This window comes from Myotis brandtii, unplaced genomic scaffold, assembly GCF_000412655.1.
Source record: "Myotis brandtii unplaced genomic scaffold, ASM41265v1 scaffold582, whole genome shotgun sequence".
Taxonomy (NCBI): domain Eukaryota; kingdom Metazoa; phylum Chordata; class Mammalia; order Chiroptera; family Vespertilionidae; genus Myotis; species Myotis brandtii.
Genome location: NW_005370187.1, coordinates 836,662 through 862,585, shown reverse-complemented (window position 1 = coordinate 862,585; position 25,924 = coordinate 836,662). Strand labels below are relative to the sequence as shown.

Below are 25,924 nucleotides of genomic sequence, written 5' to 3'. Positions count from 1 at the left end.
AAACTGTCTATAAATAATAATCATATATAAATAAAAACAGTCAAAGCTATATTGAGTGACTATGATAAAAAAAAATGGGGGCGGGGAGGAGACAGACAGGAAATAGCAGAAAGTCAAGACAATAATTATGTTTTTATGACTGGTTATTGATTTTCTTCTCTCCCTTTATTCTAAACTCCTTGAGAGAGGCTGGGTTTTATTCTCTTTTTATCCCCCAGCACAGTGGTTCTCAAACACTAATGTGCATCTGATTAGCTGAAAGGTGAACGAATTGCTGAGCCACCCCCAGAAATTGCCATGCAGTAAGTCTGGGTGTGTGTGTGTGTGTGTGTGTGTGTGTGTGTGTGTGTCTGTGGATTTGTATATCTAATAAATTCTCAGGTGAGGATGAAGCTGCACTACCCAAGTCACTAGCCATCAGCCACGGAGGATACTGGGCCCTTGAAGTTGTTGCTGTGGATGTGAATTACTTATTTAGTCACAATTTAAATTTAAATGGGCACATACTATATTGGACAGGGCACCTTAGAGCACACTACACCAAACACACCAGAAGACACAGTGCAGGAGCTGCTGTGGCCCAGTGGGCTCTGGATTGGATGACCTGATTCTACCTCTCAGAGACTGAATTGTCTTAGGCAACCTACTCAACTGCCTATGCCTTGGTTTCAATGTGTAATATATCAGTATCGCTTTATTGGGTTAGGAGGAAACGAGAGAATACACATAAATAAGAGAATACAGTGGTTCGCAAAGTTTCGCATGCATCAGAATCACCCAGAAGGCTGCTAAAACAGAGGTTGCTATGTGCATCCCCAAAGTTTTGATTCAGTAAGTGAGGGCCAGAGAATGTGCATTCTGAATGAGTCCCCAGGTGGGACTCATGCTGCTGCTCTGGGGACCTCGGAAAAAGGAGTTTAGAATAGAGAGAAGAAAATCAATAACCAGTCATAAAAACATAATTTTTGTTTTGACTCTCTACTATTTTCTGTCTGTCTCCCCCCGCCTTTTTATTTTTATTTTTATTTTTTTTATCATTTTCACTCTGTAACTCGGGGAAACAGTTATAAGATGTTTAGTGTAATGGCTGACACATAGTGAGAGCTCAATGGTATCTGTTTCATGATCAACATCTGCATGGTGTGCATCAAACCAACCAACAAACCCCACACTTTATTAGGAATCTCTAGCCCATTTTCCAACATTATTGGGCATGTCTCAGTCACTACAGGCTGACTTTGGACTTGAGCCCTTGGTCACTTTCAAAGAGTAACAACAGCAGGATGCTCACAAGCTGACCTCACCTGTGCAGGGTTTTGCTCCTCGGAAGTCATCCCAAGTCGTCTGGTTTCTCTCCTCTGAGATTCCTTCCATGGCTCCTGTAGTTCTGTGGACAAAAGGTGTTGCAGGGGGTAAAGAAACACACAGAGAGACGAGCAAAGAGACCATTGGTTTGATAGATCCACCTTTAATGTATTTTTCCAGTATTCATAATAGGGTTCATCTGAAAGGAAAAATAAAACAGCCTTGGAAGAAATATGCCCAAAGAGACTCCTCTAGGACCATTGGTACCCCATTCCAAGAAAGGATCCAAAAAGGGGTCTTTTACTTTGGATTCTGGGATGCGGTGTTTTGTGATTTATATCTGTTAATACAAGGACCTTTTTACATTCCTCTCTTAAGAAACATGAGTAAAAAGTCTTTGCCCAACATACTAGTCTTTTGTGTATAAATGACGATCATTATACTCATTGGCAAAAAATGATAAGCAATTTCTGTTACAAAATCAATCTTGCTAACAGACCCTGGCAAGTCAGGATTACCCTTCCCATTTTCAGGGGTGGGAAATGGGAGTGCAGGTTTCAGAGTGACTTGTTATTACTTAGAGAGACGAGGTAGAAGGACATGGGAGGTTTCCACTCACACTGCTCCGGCCTCCCAGCTGTTGTCGTCTGGCAGGGTCTACCTGGAAGTGCCTCTGCAATAAGTACAGGGGACCTGCCTCGGGACTAGAGGAGCAAATGTGACCAAGTCTGGTAGAAACCAGATTTAAAGCCGGCATTGGTTGAGTTACTGATAGAAACAGTCTGGTAGTTCAGGTCTTATATTTCCAGGACCCACCTTCAAAAGGTTGGAGGCTCATGTAAGGAGCAAAGGTTTTCATTTTGGATTTGCCTCTCACTTCCTGAGAGATACTGTTTGAGCCAACTGTGTCCTCTGTGTCTCCCTCCCCTCTATGTAAAATGGCAATTCCTCTCCTATGTCTTTCACAGGGGGTTGGAAGTACCTACTAGGAACATCATCTAGGGTCTGGGTTCTTGAACAATAAATATATCAAGTTGAAATAACACAGCCTTTATATGCATCTCTGAATTAAAAACAAAAACACACAAAAAAAACTTGCCAAAACAATCAGTATAATCTCTTGGGAAACAAACAGCTTAAATGCTTTAAATCAGGCACCATCTCAGTGACAAATGAACTATATTAATCAACTTATTTTTATGAGATTTGAATACAAGTTGGTCCCAATGGCATCCCAAGGATTGTAAGTCTGAGACCTCTCCCTATTACTGTAAAAGGGTTGGGACAGATAAAGTGACTGCCTATGATAGCACTTGAGAAAGACACAGATGATACCCCGCTTTTGCCAAATTACCAGTCACCTCAGTCACATCTGTGTATGTAAATCAGGCTGGGGAGTGTGTGCCTCAAATATTGAGGACTCAGAAAGCTATGCCTTCTTTGCTTTTTTCTTTCCTGGCCACAGCATTTTGCTGATGGGATTTAGAATACTGCTCTATTTGCAGGCCACAAAACATTCTTCATCAAATGAAGCCAATATCAAGTACACCAAATTAAATAGCCCCCAAACTACAATTTTCTGCTTGTCCAGGAGGAAAGCTGCCTTTCTCGGAGTGCACAGACCACAAAACAGAAGAGCCTTTCTGTGATCAGTTGAAACTTCCTATAGAAACCCCACCAGCTTCTTCACCTCCTGGCACACAGGATATGCTAATTCCTTGGCTCTTGCTGAGCCCATTTGTAAAACCTTCTCTAAGTGGTCCTTGTCCATCTTCAGTTTTTCAATTTCACTCTTAATTGGAGCGAATTTCTCAATCACAGCATCTGCCACCAGCAGCTTGTAGTGAGCAGTGTCGAGGCCGGCACTCTGGCGGACCACTTCCTCCACGGGGAGCCCTGTCACGGCGGAGTGGATGGCCACCAGGTTGGAGACACCCTCGCGGTGGGCCGGGTCATAGGTGACCTCCGAGGTGAAGTCTGTCACCGCCTTGCGGAACTTCTGCACTATCTCCTCTGGGCTGTCTGTTATACTGACGGTGGCCAGTCTGTCCGGGTCTGATTTCGACATTTTGGCAGAAGGATCACGGAGAGATTTTACCTTCTTCATCGATGCTTAGGTAAAAACACAACACACACATCCCAAATAAAACAAAACAAAGAACAAAACAATGACAGCATTAAAAAAAAAATCATCAGGAATGTCAGTGTCAATCTAGATCTTTAAATGTCCAAGAATACCAAATAACTATTATTTTTATCTGATTATATAAATATTAAATTCTCACTGTGCAAAATTCAAGAATTTCATAAGCATGAAAATAAACATCATCCAAATACTAACATTTTGTTGATCATAACTTTATGCATTTTGGATGCACATGTTCACATAAAAATGTACAATAGTATTATATAAATAAAATTGTGTCAATCACACTGTTTTTGCTGTGCACACCATTTTAAAAAAAGTGTTGTCTATTTCTTTCCTCTCCCTCTCTCTTCCCCTCTGTTTCTCTACTGGCTAATCACCCCCTACCCATAACCACTGCCCTTCCTGTCCCCAAACCAGTTTTAACAATCTGTGTGAATCCTTCCAATTCTTTACCCATGATTATATAAGTACATACGAACACACACACACACACACACACACACACACACACACACGAAGTTTGCTTATTATGCTGATAGAATCAAGATGTTAAGCTGTGCTTCATAGACTAGTGTTAGTAATAAGTGCCTGTTTTATGGTTATTATAGAAGCATATAAAGTTGTAATCGGTAAAATAACAATAGGCCAAAACATTAAAATGTTATTTATTACTCAAAGAAGGTTGATTTGGGTGCGTGGGGTGCCCTGAATTTATCTGTGGGAATAACTTAGACATTTATACCCAACTTAGGTTTCGAGATTGATACTGGGTGCATGGTATACGCCTTTAAAATGCTCTCAGTTTAATAAAGATGGACAGAGCTTAGGTTTTGTGATTTCTGCCCCTGCCACAGGTTTATATAGCTACACGTATGTTGATAGAGGTGTACAGCTTCTTTCCTCAAGAAGATTCCAGAGTAGCACAGCCCAGCACATTGCAGCTGAGGTCTCGGATTCAAGAGGTGGACTGTCCATTCCACCTCAGTTGTGCAGAGTGTGAGGATGATCAACACCTCTTGTTTTATCTACATTATGACCCAGCAGTTCTCAATCTCATACCTTTTGTTTTATTGTGAATAGGGAAGCGAAGGTAAACTGGTTTTGGAAGCAGAACTCAATATAGGGCCCAGGTTTGACACAGGACTTGAACACAAAGTTAGCCCTGCCAGGCCTTAGTTTCCTCATCCATAACATAGGGAAAGCTACCTGGTCTACCAATGAGGGTGTGTGTGTAACACAGGGAAAGCTACCTGGTCTACCAATGAGGGTGTGTGTGTAACATAGGGAAAGCTACCTGGTCTACCAAATGAGGGTGTGTGTGTGTGTGTGAGATAAATTATATAATACTTTATACATAAAAATTATTATTTTTAGTTGTTAAAGTTTAGTTCCAAGACAGTTCTAAGCTTTGGTCCATTATACAGACTTCTCTTTGACACATACCCTGATTACTAGACTTACCGGGGTGGCCACTTTGTAAGTTATATAAATATCTAATCACTATGTTGTATAACCTGGAATATAATATAATATTGTATGTCAACTGTAATTGAAAAATAAAATTTTTTAAATATGAAAGGATTATAAACAGCCCCAATTTATCAATCACATGTTTGTTACTTACTTAGAATGGACTTGGGCACCGGGAAGAACTCCCCATACTTCTTGTTAAATCCTCGTGCTAGATCCTGAACTAGCTCCATGTGCTGGACTTGATCCTCCCCGACAGGAACGTGTGTGGACCTTTAATGGAAGACAGATAGAAGAACTCTGCAGGACGCCTGCTTACACGGAAACGATACTGCAAGCAGCTGCATTTCCTGTGCCTGTTCCACTGTGGTCACCAACCGCTCACCCACTACAGAGGGGATGCTGGGACCTGCGTCTGTCTCTGCGCACCAGACAAACGCCAAAGAGACGTCAGGCTACTTGAGTTCTCTCTTTTCCGCAGCAGAACACAGCCGTCAACCACGCCAGTGGGACAGGATCTCACTGGGAGGGAGGTATGGGATCTTAAATAGCACAGGCTCTAAGCATAATTGTATTTTAAATCCCCTCCGGTCCCTCACCCAGTCAGCACACATTATCCTGGCCCGGACCAGATGCTTCTTACTTCAGAGCTTGTGCTCACACTTGAAAGACACTCCACCCCACGCCTCAAATCAAACATGGCAGACGGCTCTGCAGGCGAGAGTTTTCCTCCTGCCACACAGGGAGTGACTCAAGATCTTTTAGAAATATATGCTCTTTTGTTTTCCAGTACATTGCAACAATCACAGGACAATTAATATGCTGCAGGGAACTTAAAATAAATGAATAAAATCAAAATCTATCAGTACAATGTAGATGGATCTCAAAAACAATGTTGAATGGAAAAAACAAGTTGCAGAAGAGGTAGAGAGCAATGACATTTATGTAAATCTTAAAAGCATGTATGAAAATTCTATGCACCAATACATATATAAGTTAAAACATATATTCGGCCCAGCTGGCATGGCTCAGTGGTTGAGCATCGACCTAGGAACCAGGAGGTTAAGTATTCGATTCCTGGTCAGGGCACATGCCCCAGTTGCAGGCTTGATCCCCAGTGTGGGGCATGCAGGAGGCAGCCGATCAATGATTCTCTCTCACCATTGATGTTTCTACCTCTCCCTCCCTCTCTCTTCCTCTATGAAATCAATACAAATGTTTAAAAGAAAACATTGGAAGCTCCTCCACAAATCCATGATCATAGCTGCCTCCAGGGTTTGGTCAGGGCACATGCCCCAGTTGCAGGCTTGATCCCCAGTGTGGGGCATGCAGGAGGCAGCCGATCAATGATTCTCTCTCACCATTGATGTTTCTACCTCTCCCTCCCTCTCTCTTCCTCTATGAAATCAATACAAATGTTTAAAAGAAAACATTGGAAGCTCCTCCACAAATCCATGATCATAGCTGCCTCCAGAGAAGGAGGGGAAGAAAGGGCCTGAGGAAAGGAACAAAGACCTGGATCTTATCTGTAATAGTTTATTTTATTAAAAAATAGAGAGATCAAACACAAATTATCAGAATACAGGGACTGTATTTATAATTATTTTAATCCCATATGTAAAGTGTTAGATCATGGTGAGTATGTCAAACAAGGGAAAAAGGAACCAGTAGAGAGAAGTCTTGATGGGGAAAGCTTTACTGAAGTATTACCAGGGGAGAAGATGGGTGATTTGAAGACTTTAATGCTGGCTGGGGAGTTTACATTTGATAATACAGTGAATAAAGTGCTGTAGTTTCTTAACCAAGGAAGTTTAATATGCCCCCTGTGAAAGCAGCAGCCTTAAGTGAACTTGAATATTTAAATAATTATACATTTGAGAGGAAAATAACAGCTTTCAAAAGAGCCACAGCAAAGGAAATCTGCTAGAATGCTATGGTGCTTTGTTATAAAGTGACATTTATGTAAATCTTAAAAGCATGTATGAAAATTCTATGCACCAATACATATATAAGTTAAAACATATATTCGGCCCAGCTGGCATGGCTCAGTGGTTGAGCATCGACCTAGGAACCAGGAGGTTAAGGATTCGATTCCTGGTCAGGGCACATGCCCCAGTTGCAGGCTTGATCCCCAGTGTGGGGCATGCAGGAGGCAGCCGATCAATGATTCTCTCTCACCATTGATGTTTCTACCTCTCCCTCCCTCTCTCTTCCTCTATGAAATCAATACAAATGTTTAAAAGAAAACATTGGAAGCTCCTCCACAAATCCATGATCATAGCTGCCTCCAGGGTTAGGAGAACCTCCTAACCAGGGTTAGTTAGTGATTCTCAAAGAACTGGCAGAGACCTTTGATTTTCCTTGCGGATTACTATCCACAGGCTACTGGTCCATTTAACGGAGTTGTCTAGAGCATAAGAAAGTGAGGGAGGTTTTGATTAGCATAAAGACCAGCTTTAAGATAGTAAAATACTTGAGAACATTTTGAAAAAGTTTGAAATATCCCTCATAATTCTAATTGTTTTTATATTTGCAAATTACTTTCCAGTCCCTGTAGTTGTCTATATGTATTTTTACATAAAGCAGGCATAGTACGCATTCCACCTTTCATGTTAACATAATGGCATTTCCCATGTTTCTATATGGTGTTCATTCATTTGAATTTTAATAGATGCATACATTGTTCCTGTACTATAGTTATAGAACCATAAGGAACTTACATTATTTTGTTTTAAGATTCATATAGGGGGAAATTTTTATTGGAGTGGGAAAAAATTATCTTTTATAATAACTGAAAGTCATCTGGAGACAAATCTGGTGAATGAATGTTCCATACTTTCTGGTCAGAGACAAGGTATAACTGTCAATTCATGAAACTAATATTTGTTTGATAAAATAATTCTGAATATATTTCCAAAAGAAAAGAGCTGATATATGTTTTGAGTATTAGAATAAGCAATAGGGTTCAAAGCAACTCTCTGACACTTCTTTTGCATGGAAATCAAATAAAATTCATTCTATGTATTTTAAAAAAATCCCTGAACATTAACATATATAGTTCCTCATATACTCATGCAGTTGCCGTGTGCGTGTGTGGGTGTGTGTGTGCACACGCACTCGCAGCATGCGTGAGCACATCCGAGATGCAGTAGAGCACTCATGTAGGGTAACAGGCTTAGTGACTAGACTAGCACCAAATCCTGACTCTGCCACTCTTGTCTTATGTAACTGGGTAAATCACAGAATTTCTGTCATAGGCAACTTTCTGACTGTAAATTGGGTGTAATAACAGTTACTTACCACACACTATTGTCATGGAGATTAAATGAGACAATGCATGTAAAGCACTTAGCACAGTGCCTGCAACTTGTCAAGCTTTCAAATAATGGTAGCTAGGTAGAGAACAGGATTCTCAAATGGTGTATATGTGTTCTATTTCAGAAAGGTGCTCAAGACACACTTCCTAAAGAACTAGAGGTTCAATCCTTACCTGACTCTGATTCCAACTTCTCTCCAGACATAGGGACAGTTTGTGACGGGAAAAAAATCCCAGGTCATCATGCATTTTTAGCAAAGTGGATAATCAAGACCTGATGGGATATTTATTTATATATAAATTTTCACAGGAGAGTAAAAATAAAATAGAATCAACACAGATCAATGAATTCGCTTATTTTTCTCCTTTTGTCCCCTAAATATTGACATTTCTAAAAACACAGTCTTGGCCCTCTGGTTTCCTCTCATCATTGGAGAGCATATCAACTTTCACGTGAGGATCCACATGCCCCTTCTCCTCTGATCTCTAGGGCTCTGCCTCTAGCTCTGCCAGCTCTCTGAAGGCTCTGGGCTGCATCTCTGCCTTCCTACTAGATACGGGCATTAAATAGCCCACATTCACTCCCAAACTCAACAGTGAATAATCAACGCTCCAGGTTTGAAATGATACCAACACTGTGGTAGAAAATACCTGTCTGAATGTTTTACCAAGAACACCCATGAAGACAGAAGAACTCTAAATAACTAAAAACTAACATTAAGAGTTAAAACTAAGGACAGAATTTGAGAAGACTTTTCATTAATGGCGAAGATCAACAGAACTGAACTAGAAAGAGCCATTGGTTGAGCTTCTTGTCGTATGTAGTTGGGGCAAATGCCGCCCTTGCTGGAAACCTACCCCAGCCGGAGATGAGGGCAGACATCCCTCCACGGCAGCTAGATTGCTACTGGCCCTTTGTTTGTCATCGGCCTGACTCTTTCTTTCTACATTCAGCCGTGAAGACAGCTCTCAGAAAACAACTGTACAGGCAGTGGAGGCAGCAGGCACTGGTCACAGTCACTGCCGCCTCCTGAGAATGAGCATGTGAGCTCCATGGCAGCAGGGACGTGCTGGTCTTACCCACTCCTGTACCCCAGGACACAGAGCGTTTCCCGGCTAGGGGTGGGCAGCACTCAGGGAACATTTGCTGAATGAATAAAATAAAATGTAAAGTGCTGAAGGCAGGCAGCAGGAGAGAACTCTATCTCAGACCAGCAGTGCTAACCTAGTTGAGCAACATAAGCCATTGGACCAAAGTGCAGCACACTGCTCTGCCTTCCTGTTGAATTATGAGCACAGAGTTCAACTGGCGTCCAAGTAGCAGGAGGACACACGGGCCTTTTGCAGATTTTGTCTATTTCCTGACACTATTTGAATATAGTTTCCTTGTTCCAATATGGATTTAAAAAACCCAGCACACATCTGTTCTCAGCCTTTTGGCTAAGATCAAGTGTAAAAACCCAGCACATAAAAATGAAACAAACAAGCCAGTAGAAGACCCCGATCCAGAGCCTATGAAAAATAATGTGAAACAAGGGAAAGGCAACTCTACCCTGGAGACTCTGAGGAAGACCAGACATTTGAAAATGAACTTTTACTAGAAACAGGTAGTTTTGTTTTATTAAAGAAAACTGCTTGGTAACTTCAATAGGATTCAAAAAGATATGGTTGTTTTAGGACAAGAGCAAGAAGCCACAAAAGGAGGATAACATCGGTGAGAGAAAACAACAAAATGGAGAGAAAGTGAAATGATGAAATAAAGAAAAGCCAACACGTAATCACAGAACCAGGAGCAGGAAGGAGCAGAATCTAAGGACAGGTCGTTATCGGTGGCCTGGGTGAGGAACGAGAAGCTTTTCAAGAACTCAGCCGGAGGAAAAGGAGAAACGGGACCCACACGTGATGGGTTGGAGGACCATCCTCTGGTCTAAGATTAGGGTCCTCCAGAGGGAGGCACCAGGACCATCTGAACTGAAGCCATAACCTTAAAACTGGAGGGAACTTTATTAGATTAGAAACAAGGAAGCAAGCAAAACTCAGTATACATATTGAATGGACTCAACAAGTTTCAGGAAAAACACCAGAGACTCACACTGCAACACAACCCAGAAAAAAAAACCAAACATAAAACTGAAAAAAACTGAATTATAAAGTTAAAGAAAAGAAGAATTATAAAGTTAAAGAAAAAAAAAATCCTCTATTCCACTGCCAGAAAAATAAAAAGAAAAATGAGAAAAATCAGGTTAATACAACAATGTTTATAGGGTTGAGAGTAGAAGGTATTAAAAACCTAGCCAAGCTGCCTTTTATTGTGAACTATAATAATAATAATTATGATGATAATAAAGTAGCTAGTGGCTAGGAAACACCCCCTAATGCTGTACACTTTGCTAAGCACTCTTAATGTATTATTATTGTCCTTAATCCCATTTTACAAAGGAAGCAAGCTAACCAGAGGGAAATTCTCAGGCATGTAAAGGACTGGAAACAATTCTGAGTCAAACCTAAGGATCCAGAACTCAGAAGTGGAGATGCTGGGGTATAAAGACAGGCTGTAAACATTAAAACATAGAATCTAAATTTTGGTCACAATTTGAGGCAGAAAATGCAATCTAAAATCAATACATTTATAGCAACCTTTGTTGAAAATCCCAGGTTAGTTAACAGAATCAAAAGGAAGTGTGAGTGTAGACTGAAGATCTCGGTGCGATTAATAACCCATCTGACCACATGATGTCATTTTGTACTTGGAACGATTAAAACAAGACGCCAAATTAATTCCTGGAAAGAGAGAAACCGATATACAAATGGACAATGGCCAGACGATACATGACCAAAAAACCATGACTCAAAACCTTTGGAGCAACCAGACCAGGAGCCAAATCACCAGCTCTGCAGCCACTGGCCTGGAACGGTCGAGACTTGGGCAATGACTGCCAACTTCCCAATTCTTTGTCTTCACTTTGTCCAACTCAGGACCAACCAGAGAAAGTCAAAACGCTCCCCGAACGGATCCCATCATATGCCCCGCTTCTCCTTAGCCGGCCTCCAGCTTCCCCGTGGCAACAGCCTCAAAACAGAAAGCATACCTGAAGCCTCCCTTTCCTATAAAGCTTCCCACGGCCCTCCTGCTTGGAGCCTCTGAGAAACACAAGCGAGGGGGCTGACTCCTCCTGCGGCCAGCTCTGCACGAACAGTGTCTGTGTGCTCTCATTCGGGTGGTCTTTGTTTAGTTCAAAGACAACCGCTACTAGAATGGGACACAGAAAGCACACCTTCCAATCACTGGAGTAGATAAAAGCAAAGCAAACACAATCCAGGTAACAAAAGACAGAAAACAAAGAATCACACACAGAAAAAAAAAAATTAAAACAAATACCAGAAAGCATTTCAATGGTGTGGGAAAATATAAGACAAAAAAGCCAGGATGCCAATTTTTTTTTTTTTTTTTTTTTTTTGGAAAATACATGTAACACGTATCCGCGTGAAGAAGGAGCCACAGTGGTTGGAGTGGGGACCCTGGTGTTAGGCAGCCTGTGGTCAGATTCCTGCGCTCCAGCCGGGTGTTCCTGGGCAACTTATTTAACCTCCTTCAGCCTGTTTTTTTTCATTTTTAAAACTGACTAGTAATAGTTCCTGCACAAGGAGTGCTTTGAGGAGTAAAATAATGCGCGCAAAGCTCGCAGTCTGGTGCCTGGCACATAGTATGCAAACAAGAAATGTTAGCTTAAGAACCTGATTTGAAGGAAATGCACCACTATGGTAATAAAAACAAACAGCAGCAGTGATTTTTTTAATTTTTCCTAATGAATATAGAAAGAATGTTTTAACGATATTAGAATATTAAATTAACCTGTGAGAGGCTTGACTCTCCCACTACGAGACCCTAAAAATAAAATAAGCTTTTAAAAATAAGCTATAAAGTAAGCTTTTTGAGAGTCTGTCTGTCTTGCTTTTCAGTATATTTCCAATAGACTCGCCTGGTATGCATGAGGAGCTTAATAAATACTTTGAATAAATACTCATTCAAAAAATGAATGATCTAAAGAGGAAGCCACTATAATCTATACAAAGTCACTATAGTCTCTACCAAGATAAAATGTATAATGCAGTCAGTTCGTGATCACTAGAGAGGATAAAAGCAGGAACTCAGAAGTCAGACTTTCTGAATTTAAATCACAGCTCCACCAGCTACAAGGCGCGTCATAGCCAACCTTCTTAGCTTTTTTAAACCTGTTTCCTCTGTAAAATAGAGATCATAATAGTGCCTACCTTATACAGTTGTTTCATTAAATGCAATAACCAAGTATAGTACTTGATAGTAAGAGCTCAATAAACACTAGCTATTGATATAACATATATTCATTAATACCTGACATGATGCAGGATAAAATAGTGAAAAAAATCCCGATACGATTAGACACCTTGGTATGAGGTACATGGTGACTTTTTGCAAACCATGATCACTTTCCTTATTCATAGCTGCCTCACCCCATAAACGTAAATATCAACATGTAATCCCAGAGACAGGCACAAACCTGGGCAGCCATCCTGACAGGTATGGGTGCAAAACATATTTGAAATGGACCGTTTACATATCTGATTAGGTAATTCCGAAGTATAAATGGCATGCTATAGGGATTCTGAGAATTCCTTTAATTCCAGGAAAACAGGGACAGAACAATGAATGGGAAAGGCAAAATGCAGGGACGATGACAATGGATCTGGAAGTAGTTTCTCTTCTACTAAGGTCCGTTGATGAATTCAGGAAATTTTACAAAATGATGGTTCGGCCTTTGTCCCTTGCTCTTGTCCACACAGCCTGGAGCAAAAAGCCACTGGCCCAGGGAGTGGTAAAAACCAAAATGCTCTTTCTTATGAGCCTCTCGGTGCCCACGACCCTGCACATGCTCCTCTCGGAGGAGTGCACCCTCCCCCTTTCCACATTTCTCTTCTCTGACTGGACGTCGCTACTCCTGTCTTGTAATTACGGTGAGGCTGACATGCAGAGGTCACCTCGACTCTCCCAAACCAAATTAGCCAACAGGGCAGGTTAAGAAGCAATTACGGTAGCCCATAGGAAATCACAATGGACTGCAACTAACACAGAAAAAACAATTACCATAATCAATACACTTTAAGCACATCGAAATGAATATTTCCACATGTCAAAATGGTTCCAGATTCACAAAGCAACCAAACTAAACAGAAAACACATTTAGTTTTCATAATGACTCTGCATGCGTCTTTGCCTCATGCCGGACCCTCGCCTCTTTTCTTGCCATTCTGTGAGATTTTGCTTTGAAAAAAAAAAAAAAAGAAAAAGATTTTAAAAATTTTAATTTTTTTCACCTGGTCCTATGGCCGCACTTGGCTTCTTCATCTGATTTCGGTTTGTTTGTTTCTAGTCTTTCCTCCCCTGCTCCTGCTGCTGCTTTCACCTCCTGTAATTTATCTTGGCCCTTCCTTCTCCTCCATTGAGTTTACACTTCACATTAATTCAGCCTGTCTTTGATTCTGCACACTTACGGGGCTTATTCTCTTCACATTTGCAGCTTCTCTCCTCATAGTCTTCCTTTCACTTCAAATAATTTAGTGCTGCTCTTTTAAAATTTATACCCTCCTTAACGATATCCATATTAATGCCTTCTCTTTTTCTCCACGTCCTTTTTTTTTTCTTACCCCGAGTGTGCTTTCTTAGACACAACATAAAACAAAAGTCTTTCATAATTTTGATTGTTATAACTTCTGTCACATAATAATGCGTCTGATCTTCTCTGGTGACTAAACCATTTTTCTTTTGCTGAGTTCCTCGTTGCGTTTACGTGTACTTGGGATCCACCCAACCCTTTGGCAGAATTAGTGTCTAGATGAATAATCGTGGCCTACATATATCTGCTCGCAGAGATTTGTTCTCTTGGTGTGGTTTTTTTCCTACTTCTTTGGCTGTTTGTGAGTTTTCCGTGCTGTTGCCTTTAACCAGCCCAGCTGGGACAGGAGTTCGGTGCTGTTTTTTCTTTCATAAAAGATTAATTCGCCATCACTGGTAGTGTTAGATATGCGGTGATGACTCTCTAATGTAGCAATTCCTCATGGAAGACCTACGATGTGCAGGGCCTGGTGCTGGGTACTGGCAGATAGACAAGGTTTTACCGTCCAGGGAGTTAAGGCTTCCAGGAAGCAAGAGAACACGGAATGAAGCTGTACCTCCTTCTGGCTGGGCCCCCTGCAGTTTTCCTACCTCAGTGAATGGCAACACCATCAATCTGGGAGCACAGTCCGAAACCTGGGGTCAGCCCTGATACCTCCTTCTCATTCACATCCAATCATTATGAGGTCTTATCCATTGTACCCCCTAACATCGTGAAAGTTTGTCTACTCCCTTTGTCTTCACTGTTGCCATCAGGGTCCAAACAGACTAGTAAAAGAACCTCTTAATAGACCCCCCCAAGCTGCTTTTGTCCCCCAATTTATTCTCTGCATTTTAATCACTCCTCTTTTAAAAGTATACATGGAGTTATTTCATTCTGTCCTTAAAATGCACCAATACCCTCCCATTGCTTTCAGGAGGGTGACTGGATTGTCTGTTGACATCTCAGGGCCCTTCTCTCCCTTCTATTTCTCGATTTTCAGGGGCCAGCAGCCTGAAAGCTACATTTCTCAGGGTGCCTTCCAGGGGACTCTGGGTCAGTGTTGAGAGCTGGAAGGTGAAAGAGGAAGAGGAGAAATGATTGCTTTGGCAGTTGTGGGTGGGTATGCAGACATCAGCAGACAGCTGACATGAGGTTTGGCCAGCGTTCTCCAGAATCTCAAAAAAATGTGGGACAGACTGGCCTCACAGACAAAGGATATAATTCAAGAACTAGACGTCTCCAATGCAGTTTGAGGAACTGACCATCTCAGTTGTCCTCAATGGCAGTAGTCAGATCCTCGGAGTTACGGTGACTCAGCTCTTCCCTGGAATTACCAAGCAGGACATTTCCAACCGATCGTCTTACTCTCTGTACTCTGTTTTGGGTTCTGCTTACTCACAGTTCCAGGAGGCCTCTGTTTCCTCATTGTCCCATCACCTCAGCTTTTGCTTTCACTATCTTCTTACCCTAATCCCATATTGCCCTGTTCAAATTCTGGAGGAAGAGCAAGTCATTAACCAGGTGATCACTCTTGTCTCTATTTGAGTAGGTTAGTCGTACCTCTCTCAAATTTCACTTCTTTATCTGTGAAATGGGGAGAATCCCGCTCTGCTGTGTGACAGAGCTGTTGTTGTGGAGAGAATCTGAATAGGCAATGTGTGTGCAGCAGCTAGTATGGTGCCAGGCAAATAATGCTCACCACACGTTAATTCCTTCCTCCCCTTTCTCTCATGCCCAAGCGCAGTGCCTTTTTCTGAATTCATGGCATTACAGGTACTAACAAATATTTGCTGTATATTAATAAAAATTATGTGTGTATGTGTAGAGAGGGAGAGAAAGAGAACTATTCACTTAACATATAGCCAGCTATTTGAAATTACTCAGAAATATAATGCAGATGCAAAATAAAAATTATGAACACTTGCTACTTTTGAGTATTTTGCCTCTCTTCAAATATCTGCTACTCTATTATACTTAAGACTAGAGGCCCGGTGCATGAAAATTCATGCACTTGGGGGGGTCCCTCAGCCTGGCCTGCTCCCTCTCACAGTCCAGGAGCCCTCAGGGGTGGGAGGTGACCTGGCGATCAGGGGAAGGTGATGCCCCATCACACCTCTGCTGCTGCCACTGCCGGCAGCGCAAGCCTCGGCTGGCCCTGGTTACTTGAGCCTCGGGCGGCCCTCGGCGGCTGGGCAGCCGCCATCCGAGGCTTGCCTGCTCCTTGGGCCGGCCCGAGGGGTACTGGGGGACTCCGGAGGCAGGCGCGCAGAGCGGCTGGACCTGCCTGAGGGCAGGCCCGGCCTTGGACGCGCCTGCCACCCCAGAGGGGCTGAGGGGACTGGGCGCAGCCATCTTTGAGGGTGTGGCAGTCAATTAGCATATTCCCTCCTTATTGGCTGTGGGCACCACCATCTTTGAGGGCGGGGCAGTCAATTAGCATATTCTCTCCTTATTGGCTGTGGGCGCCATCTTTGAGGATGGGGCAGTCAATTTGCATATCCCCTCCTTATTGGCTGTGGGTGCCACCATCTTTGCAACAGCGTGAGGGGCAATTAGCATATTCCCTCTTTATTAGATAGGATGGTCACATTTAAGATGGTCTCAGCTCTCCATCAATAGATTCCTTTCTGCCAACACAATTACATCAGCCTGCGATACATTCATCCAAAAGGCTCCTCTTCCATTCCCTATGCAGACCAGGGACCAGGCACCACGCATTCTGATGCTGATTTTGACAAAAGCAAACACTAACTTTATGCTTGCCCTGCATGAGAATTTTAGGAAGAGGGCACATATGGAAGATTTGCTGGTAGGAGACAATACAAATGTTTCATCTATCTATCTACCTATCTACCTACCTATCTACCTTTGTTTTTGGTATCTGTCTACATTTATAATTTAAATATTCACACACATCCTGGCTATTACTTTCTTTTTCAAAATCCAGCAATATCTGAACCAAAACTAAACAAAATCCAACCAAAAATAGTCCAAGTGCTTGAGCTCTGTTACAGAGAAAACAATGGTACAGGCTAAAAAGCAGACCTGGGTTTGAGTCCTGCCTCTGCTATTCATTACCAGGCAATTAGGAAGAAATTATATATTATATATTTATTGACATGTAAATATCTATATATATAAAAGGCTAAGTGACCGTCCGACCGGCCAGTAGGTCTGATGCACACTGACCACCAGGGGGCAGATGCTCAATGCAGGAGCTGCTAAGCTGCGGTGACTTGGCAGCGGTGGTTCTTAGGTGATGCACCCAGAACCAGAGAGGAGGGGGTCTGATCTGGGGCGCGTCACCTGAGAACCACCCTCTCGCAATCCAGGACCCTTTAGGGGATGTTGGAGAGTCGGTTTCGGCCTGATCCCTGCAGGCCAGGCCAAGGGACCCCACCTGCCGGAGGGACCCCGCTCACTCTGCAGATGACCTTCAAGCCGCGGCGCCACCCCAGGTGTGGCCGGTGGGGGAGGGACCGTGGGAGGTTGGCCTGTCTCACCCAGTCCCGCCCTGCTGGCCACCTTCTAATTAATTTCCTTGCAATGTGCACGAATCGGTGCACTGGGGCACTAGTAATATATAAAATGAAATATGTAAATAGAAATATATAATATATGACACCTGTATTTACAATATATAAAAACTAGAGGCCCAGTGCATGAAATTCATGCACGGGTAGGTTCCCTAGACCTGGCCAGCAATCAGGACCTTCCGGCTGCCAGCTGCTGGCTGGGGCCTCCCTTAGTTTCACGCCACCCCCTGGTGGTCAGTGCATGTCATAGCAAGCGATTGAACTCCTGGTCTCCCAGTTGAACTCCGGAGGGGACACTTTGCACATTAGCCTTTAATATAGATAGATATTTTTTATATATTTATATATAAAAACATATACAGATTTGAGGATCTTAAGGAGCTGTTTTTGCCAATTTCAGCCTTTTCGAATGTTGCTCTTGTACTCCTAAACTGTTTGCATTGACTATGTACTACAGGATTCAATTCATACAGAATTTGTTTAATAACCTCTAAGCTATGTCCCATTAACCCACTTTGTAGATGAGAAAAACTGTAGTGTTTTCTCATTCTGCCCTTTGCATTTTGGGCAATTCATAAAACTAGATCCATCATCACTTCAGCATACATGATCTTGGATTTTTCTGGTTGCTCACTGGTAATCCTGTCTCCTGACATGATTGCTGGAAGGAAGGTCAGCACTGGCCTCGGGAGGCCAGAATCATGCGCTGAGCCTCCACTGTCCTCTGACTGGCTGCATGGCTTTGGGAAAATTGTTGAACCTCATTGGGCCACACGTAAAGCAAGGGAATTGAAGAAGTGGTTGTCTAAAGTTCTTTCCCACGCTGTGGGCCATGGTATCGCAAGGAGGGCAATCCTTCCTGGTAAACTTTACTCCTTTTCACAGCTTTGAACTCAGAGGACTTTCCCATTACAGCTCTTGGACTATTAAGGAAACCCACCATGCTCATGTGCTCCCATATCCTCGTGTGAAGAAATCTCAGCCCATTGCTCTAGAAACAAGTAGCCCTTGAAAATTAAATTAGATATAAGACTGTCATCATCAAAAACATACCCATCATTGATCATAATTGAGCTCCCAGTCACTGCACTGCCTGGCCCATCGTTCATGTTAATCTTTTAATAATCCTGTGCAGGGTGATCATTATTCCTATTTTACAGATAAGAAATGAAGGTTTTTTTTACAAGTAGAAACAAGTAGCCCTTACAAATGAAATTATCGGATCTTTATTAGCCTCTCACTTGCTATTCCTGGGGAAAAGTATCCTAGACTTCCAAAAGTCACTTATAATAAATAATAAATGCTACCAGAAGTCCAGCACTCAAGTCAATACGACAAAGGCACATTATACACACACACACACACACACACACACACACACACACACACACACACACTAGAGGCCCGGTGCATGAAATTTGTGCACAGGTAGGGTCCCTAGGCCTGGCCGGCAATCAGGGCCAATCGGGGTCTTCTGGCTGCTGGCAAGGGCCTTCCTTTGTTCTGTGCCACCCCCTGGTGGTCAGCATATGTCATAGCGAGTGACTGAACTCCTGGTCAAACTCCCAAGGGGACACTTTGCATATTAGCCTTTTATATATATAGATGTATGTGTAAAAAAAAAAATATATATATACACACATACATACATACATACATACATATATATATTAATCAGAATTAAATAGCCTGCATGTAATACTGGACATTCCTTATCTATAAAGCTAAGCAGCTGCTCTCTGGCTGTTTCCATCATAACTGCACAAGGCACACATACTGTCATCTCCATGCTATTACCACACTTACAGGCAAAGGAGTCTAGTTCTCCTAGGGAAGATACTAAATTATGGAATATCCATCCATAATTTAGTATCTGTTACTGGAGAATAGATGAACTAATTCACGTGTCTGATCCTTTCTAGGTCCTTTTCCCCCGTGAACCAAATATATCTGGAATAGGATAAAACACCCTCTTACGCATGCGTATGTGTAAGACCGGGGTGAACTCCGCTCCTTACTTGTACAGCAGGACGTCGGCTGCCTGGAGCACCGGGTACGTGAGCAGGCCCACGGTTCCATCGTGCTTCTGCTTGGCACTCTTTGCCTGTGGGGGTGAAAAGAGGAGGGAAAGAAATCTGACATGAACCTAATTATACTGTAAACTAAGAAATCTTTAAAGCAAGCAAAGGGTAATCTAAAGGCGCCTGCAATGACATTACATCTCAGTTCCTTCTAGCAACTCTAGCCATCTTCTGGTGGCTTGTCTTCATGCCCCAGGCTTAGGCAGGAACAAGGTGAGTCCACTCCACCACTGCCACTATTTCCCATCCATTTTATTAAAGTAAGGGCATAAGAGTTTTCAAGGTTCCAAATCAGATAATTCCTGATTTCACAGGCAAGGGCAGAAAATGTCATGAAATTAAATGCCTATAAACTAACATGAGTTAACATCAAATGCCTATTGTTTATCCAGGGAAATCTCCCCAAAAGTCTCACACTGTGCTGTTAACAAAACTGGACTGTTTCCTGAAAATTACATTTAAGTCTGGCTGGTACTGCTCAGTGGTTGAGTGTCGACCTATGAACCAGGAGGTCACAGTTAGATTCCCAGTCAGGTCACATGCCTGGGTTGCAGGCTCAATCCCCAGTAGGGGGGCATGCAGGAGGCAGCCAATCAATGATTCTCTCTCATAACTGATGTTTCTATCTCCCTCTCCCTTTCTCTCTAAAATCAATTTTAAAATATCGCATTTAAGGAAACAACTACAAAGGAAATCATGGCATTTAAAAAATAAAAAGAAGAGAAATTTTAATCTCCCAATCCTAATTACCTGTATTGATCTTTAGGTGCTACAGCAGTGAGAGTAAAGTGATTCCAATGAACAGGACAAATTGCATAGACCAGACTATTTCCTTAATGGGGAAGCTGATGGAAACACCAGAGGTGACATCAGAAATATTTAATAACTGGTGAGCAATGGGTGCCAGCTATAAATTACTAGTGTGTACCCACTGAATATGAGCCCTAGTGATACCAGCTCCCTCCTGCGGTTAAATAGTGCTGATGGGTAACTTGGTTCTCTAAGTAGGGCTACTTATTAGCAGGGAATACTGTGGTGTAGTTCACTGGTAATTGCATATCATTACATGTAAAATGATAAATAGGTATTTTGGTGTGTAGACAAATCTCATTTGATTAGTTAATAATAACCACTTCTCAGAGGTCCTATTATTTCTGAACAAATTGAACAACTAAATGCATGGACTAGCATGATCCCCAGGACCAAGCTCAACAAGGCCCACAACTCGGGCTTTCCCCACCAACGTGCAGACACACTCCTTGAGTCGGGGTCTGAAAGGCAAAAGCTTCTCACTCATAATTCAGTTACCAACTTAACTGTTCTGGTTACTACCAGGAGTTTCTTGTTTATAGCAACTAACGCTATATAGGCCACTCAAAGGAAATTTGAAAGTTTGAACTTCAGTATATCTCCTTCTTACAAAGTCCATGATAAATGCCAGTTGGCAATGATCACTGGGTAAAGATAATGAAAGTTTAATTTGGAAATGAGCAAACGGGAAAAGAACTCAGTTGTTTAAAATTGCCACTGCATTAGATTTATAGTCTTTTAATATTAGAATACTGAACCTTGAAATTACAAAGAAAAGGGAAAGATGTGGAGAGCACTAATATTTTATTGCGTGTCTATTATCAACCCCAGATGCCTTACATCTGTATTATCTCATTAATCCTCCAAATAACCCTGACCTCAGCAGCCCTGAGCCCACCTTTTTACCCTATGGTCCCACCCCTCACTGCGCCAATCAAAACCAAGGTAGGAGCTCTTAGATCCGGCCACAGCACTGGAACCTTTCCTCTTTGTCTTTCACACTTTCTGTCTATCTATCTATCTATCTATCTATCTATCTACCTACCTACTTACCTATCTATCTATTATTAATTTTAGAGAGGAAGGGAGAGGGAGTGATGAGAATCATTGATCAGCTGCTTCCTGCATGCCCCCTACTGGAGACTGAGTCTGCAACCAGGGCATGTGCCCTGAACCAGGAATTGAACCGTGACCTCCTGGTTCATAGGTTGGCGTTCAACCACTGAGCCATGCTGGTGGGCTCTTTCACACTTTCTGATTACTTGTTTAATTGCCTTTTCTCGAATAAACTACAAGCCTCATGAAAGGGGCTGTTTCCACCTGCCTTGTTGACTGCTGTGGCTCTAGCACCTAGCGTGGCAGGAGACTTGCAGGAGCATCACAAATATTTGTTCATGAAGAGATGACCACCGAAGGCAGTAACATGCTAGGTGAAGGCTGGCACTTGAAATCCATGTTTTCCCCACAAACCAGGAATTGCAGGCTCGTGGGAAGGCTTCTCCAGGATATCGACCGAGCATTCACTAGTGATGTGTTACCAGGAGGCCCTTAGACACTATTGTAAAGTAGGGACATTTCCCATGAAATTAGTATTCAGTTCTTATAAAGAGGATTTCAGCATTCCATTGAGTGCTAGAGGACTTATATCAACTGGGAAAAGCCTGGCCTAAAACCAAAGCATTACACAATTTTGTTGGTAATTCTTGTCAGGTAATGATGCTGCAGCATTATCAACATCTTCTCTAAGCACCATCACTTTTAAGCTCTGTCTGCTTATCTCTGCAGCGGATGCAGAGGCTGCTGAACCATCTTGCTGGAGAGCAGCTTGAAACTGGAATTAGCCTTGACAGAGTCAGTGGCTATCTGCCCTTGGGTTATCCAATTGCAAAAATAAATGGAAGTAAAGTACTATGAATTATCCAATTTACCTTTCTTAGTTGAACTTCTAAGAAAAAGTACAGCCTTAGTTTATCTGTGGGTTTGAACTGCTGCCTGGACTCAACTTGTTTCAATGTTAAATAAAATAGGCTGTCTCTTCCCCCCACAATAGAAACATTCTTGCCTCACTGCCAGGTAGTTCCAGTGCCGACGGGATAACTTCAGAATCCCGTAATCCAGAAATTTTGATTGTTAAGTACAATGTGGTAGCTTCAAGGGCATTACCAAGTCTATCCAAAGGGCCCTCTGATTCAGCCATACACAGATCAAATCAAGTACATTGGATATTTTGATCCAGTTTTTAAGTTGGAAGGAATCTTAGGGAACCCTTTTCATTTCCATTTAATACCCTGAGGCACAGAGTTTAAACATAGCTTTTCTAGTCACTAGTGAGTAGCAGACCAGGAAGGCAGTCAACTTTGGGATTCCCAGAGCCAACCACAGAAATAAGCGGGGGGCGGGGGTGAGGGTGTGGGGTAGGGTGGGGGAAAGTTGTAATGCGGACCTTGAACTCCTTTCTGTTTGTTAATCAGATTACTGGCATTTACCTTCCACTGGTGTAAATGTTGTAATCGGGGTAGTCTGACCATGCAGGTAAGGATCCAACTTAATTGTGTGTGTTCAGCCACCTAAAGAAATAAAATAGAACATTAACAAAGGTGGTCAGTACTTTCTTACATACATGACAAAACTAAACAAACGGCGGGTATCACCTTAAATGGCTGAAAATACCCCAAATCAAGGTGATTTTAAAAAAGGACAGGTGAAGGGGACTTGCACAGAATTTTAGGTGAAGGAGAAATCTTCAAAACCAAACAATATGATTGCTAGTATAGTGTTTAAATCCTCTTTACAACATCCCTAGAAAGACTGTTTTGAGGGGATTTCATTAAGTCCTGAGACATCTGTTTCATCTTTAAAAAGCCAAGGTTATTAAGACACACACACACACACACACACACACACACACACACACACACACACAGGTTCAAGTCCAGTCGAAATAAATGCTAAATATATGAAAGCATCCTGGCTGGTGTGGCTCAGTGGGTTGAGCATCATCCCATGCACCAAAAGGTCACCAGTTCCATTCCCTATCAGGGCACATGCACAGGTTGTGGGCTTGATCCCCAGTAGGGGGCATGCAGGAGGCAGCTGATCAATGTTTCTTGCATCGATGATTCTCTGTCTCTCTTTCCCTCTCCCTTCCTATCTCTAAAATTAATAAAAATATATTTTTTAAAAAATAAAATAAATATATGAAAGCAGCTATGATACCTTACATGTAAATGGTAGAGAAAGGTACTGGACTTAAAGATCGATACTTTAGACCTAGAATAATTTGAAATTTCGGAATCACTTTATCATTCCAAACTATAGTTTTTAGTTGTCCCTCCTCTTCCTCTTCCTTCTTTTTTTTTCTTTTTGTAAAAGAAGAGGTCTAGCCCTGGTCAGGTGGCTCAGTTGGTAGGAGTGTCGTTCCATGCACATAAAGGTTGCAGGTTTGATCTCTGGTTGGGGTGTGTACAGGGGGCAACCAATCAACGTTTCTCACATCAATGGTTTTCTCTCTCCCTCTCTATATAAAAATCAATGAAAGCATGTCCTTAGGTGAGGATTCAAAAAAAAAAAAGAAGCGATCTAGTCAATAAGAAAATACAACATTTTCCCAATTTTTTTGTTGTTGCAACCAAATTTAATCAAGTAACCAAACCTGGTTACAATTGGGATGATTCTTGGGCCCAGGCCAGGTTCTAACTGATGACCTGGAATTTCAGGCCCATGCATCTTGTTTCTGGACCCCGGGGATTCCGAGCCCTTCATCCATTGTGGCTTTATTTGTGTCCATATGATTTCCTTCAAAAGCAGAGACCGTTGCCAACTCTGAAAAGTGGCCCCAAATGTGTTCTTTGTGGGTTTTGCAAAAGGAACATGAAGGAATGGGGCTGAATCAGCCCAGGCCTATTTTACTAGCAAGGAATCACCATCTGGCGTAAGCTAGTTTCTCATTTTTCCCCTCAAGTCATGGAGAGGGAAGAGTTGTTTTTCACGTATTTGACAAGGAATCGCTTTTCAAGTTTTGCAAGTTGCTGGGCCGAAGCTGTCATCTTTCTTCCAAGAGCCATTCAGGCTTCACGGAGGCAGCGACTTTGACAGCACTGTCCCTGCAAATTGCTAACTGCTGCCGTAAACAAACAGCGAGCAGGCAGAAACAGTGACGCTGGAGGAAGCAAGAGGATTCTGGTTGCTTTTAATCATCAAGCAAAACACATTCCCATTAGAAGTAATACAACAAGAGCTGATTTTTGGCATGAAGAAGTTGGAAAGGGTTTCTGTTTCTTCTTTACTGAATTGGGGAAAGAAATGACAACACAGAAAATAACAATGGGCGTGTGGAAAGAGACAAGATGACCCCTCTCCTTCAATCCGGGCTCATGTGCTCAGCTTTGGCGATACGCAAAAAGCTAGCATCAGGTCTCCATGAAGTCAAGTATTTCCCTTGGAGTAGCTTTTTATTGGGACATATGAAATGAGAAGTTCATATTCTGCAGAGATCTTCCTGGCGTTTCCAACTAGGGGCAGAAAAGTAATCCAAATTATTCTTAGACATAAAAATGTAGGTTAAAAAGTCAAAGAATTAATTTTCCCAATTTATTATTGCTAATTATATAAGAAGGGTAGTATTCCTCAGGATTTGGTTCTTTTCATTTACTTATATTCAAGACAACTGCTTGGAAAGGTTTAGATTTGTATCTGGAGAAAAGTGAAAATGGTATTTAAATATAGTCTGTTTTGAGTTATGTTGTGAAACCACAAAATAATAATATGATCTGTTTTAGCCACAGAAAAACAAAAGCATGGACCAATAAGGTGGCCATCCACCATCAAGCCAGCACTGACTGAAGTTCTGATCCCTAATCCTAACAGTAAAGACACATGCATTCGTCAGTTACAGCAGTTCTGCCTGCTTTGTTTGCTGCTGTAAAACAAGAGTCTGACACATTGCAGGTGCTCAGTAAATACTGGAATGTATGAGCAACATAAAAGGCTGCAGAAAGAATGGTGAGGACCAAAAAGAATCCATTAGAGTTAACAACAGACTTGGTAATCCGGGCAAAAGCAGTTGCAAGGGAGTGACTGGATGGAAGCTGAAGTACAGAGAGGTGGGTTGAAGTGTGAGTAGGTGGCAGGATCTGAAGACAGATGCAGAAGCAGTATGGCAGAGTGGTTAAGACCTCTCTCTTTGGAGTGAGGCCGCCAGGATCATAATGCAAGGTCTGCCACTAATTAGCTGGGGGACCTTGTGTAAGTGACTTAATCTCTCTGTGCCTCAGTTTTGTCATTTAGAAACGGAGGTTAATGATAATATCCACCTGCCAGGGCTTAGAGCTGTGTATCTAGCACACACTAATCATTCAACAAATGGTATTTCTTATTATGGATACTTTATAGGAAGACTTTTTGTTTTAACTTTTTATTTTGAGATGATTCACATATCCACCTGCCAGGGCTTAGAGCTGTGTATCTAGCACACAGTAAGCATTCAATAAATGGTAGTTCTTATTATGGATACTTTATAGGAAGACTTTTGTTTTAACTTTTTATTTTGAGATGATTCACAAGTTGTAAGAAGTAATACAGAGAGATCCAGTATACCCTTCACCCAGTTTCCCCAATGGCAACAT

General features: G+C 42.1%; 1 protein-coding gene across 2 annotated transcripts in view; it reads right to left on the bottom strand.

The window, feature by feature from the left end:
* Positions 1-1,452: 1,452 nt before the first annotated feature.
* WARS2 (tryptophanyl tRNA synthetase 2, mitochondrial) overlaps positions 1,453-25,924 on the bottom strand; it is a 66,086-nt gene continuing 41,614 nt past the window's right edge. For both annotated transcript variants that reach the window (XM_005879087.2, XM_005879088.2), the window contains exons 3-6: positions 22,787-22,867; positions 19,428-19,513; positions 5,079-5,197; positions 1,453-3,417 (exon numbers count right to left, since the gene is read on the bottom strand). In XM_005879087.2, the coding sequence (XP_005879149.1) occupies positions 2,969-3,417; positions 5,079-5,197; positions 19,428-19,513; positions 22,787-22,867 (735 nt within the window). In that variant the 3' untranslated portion in view covers positions 1,453-2,968. The remainder of the gene's footprint in view (positions 3,418-5,078; positions 5,198-19,427; positions 19,514-22,786; positions 22,868-25,924) is intronic.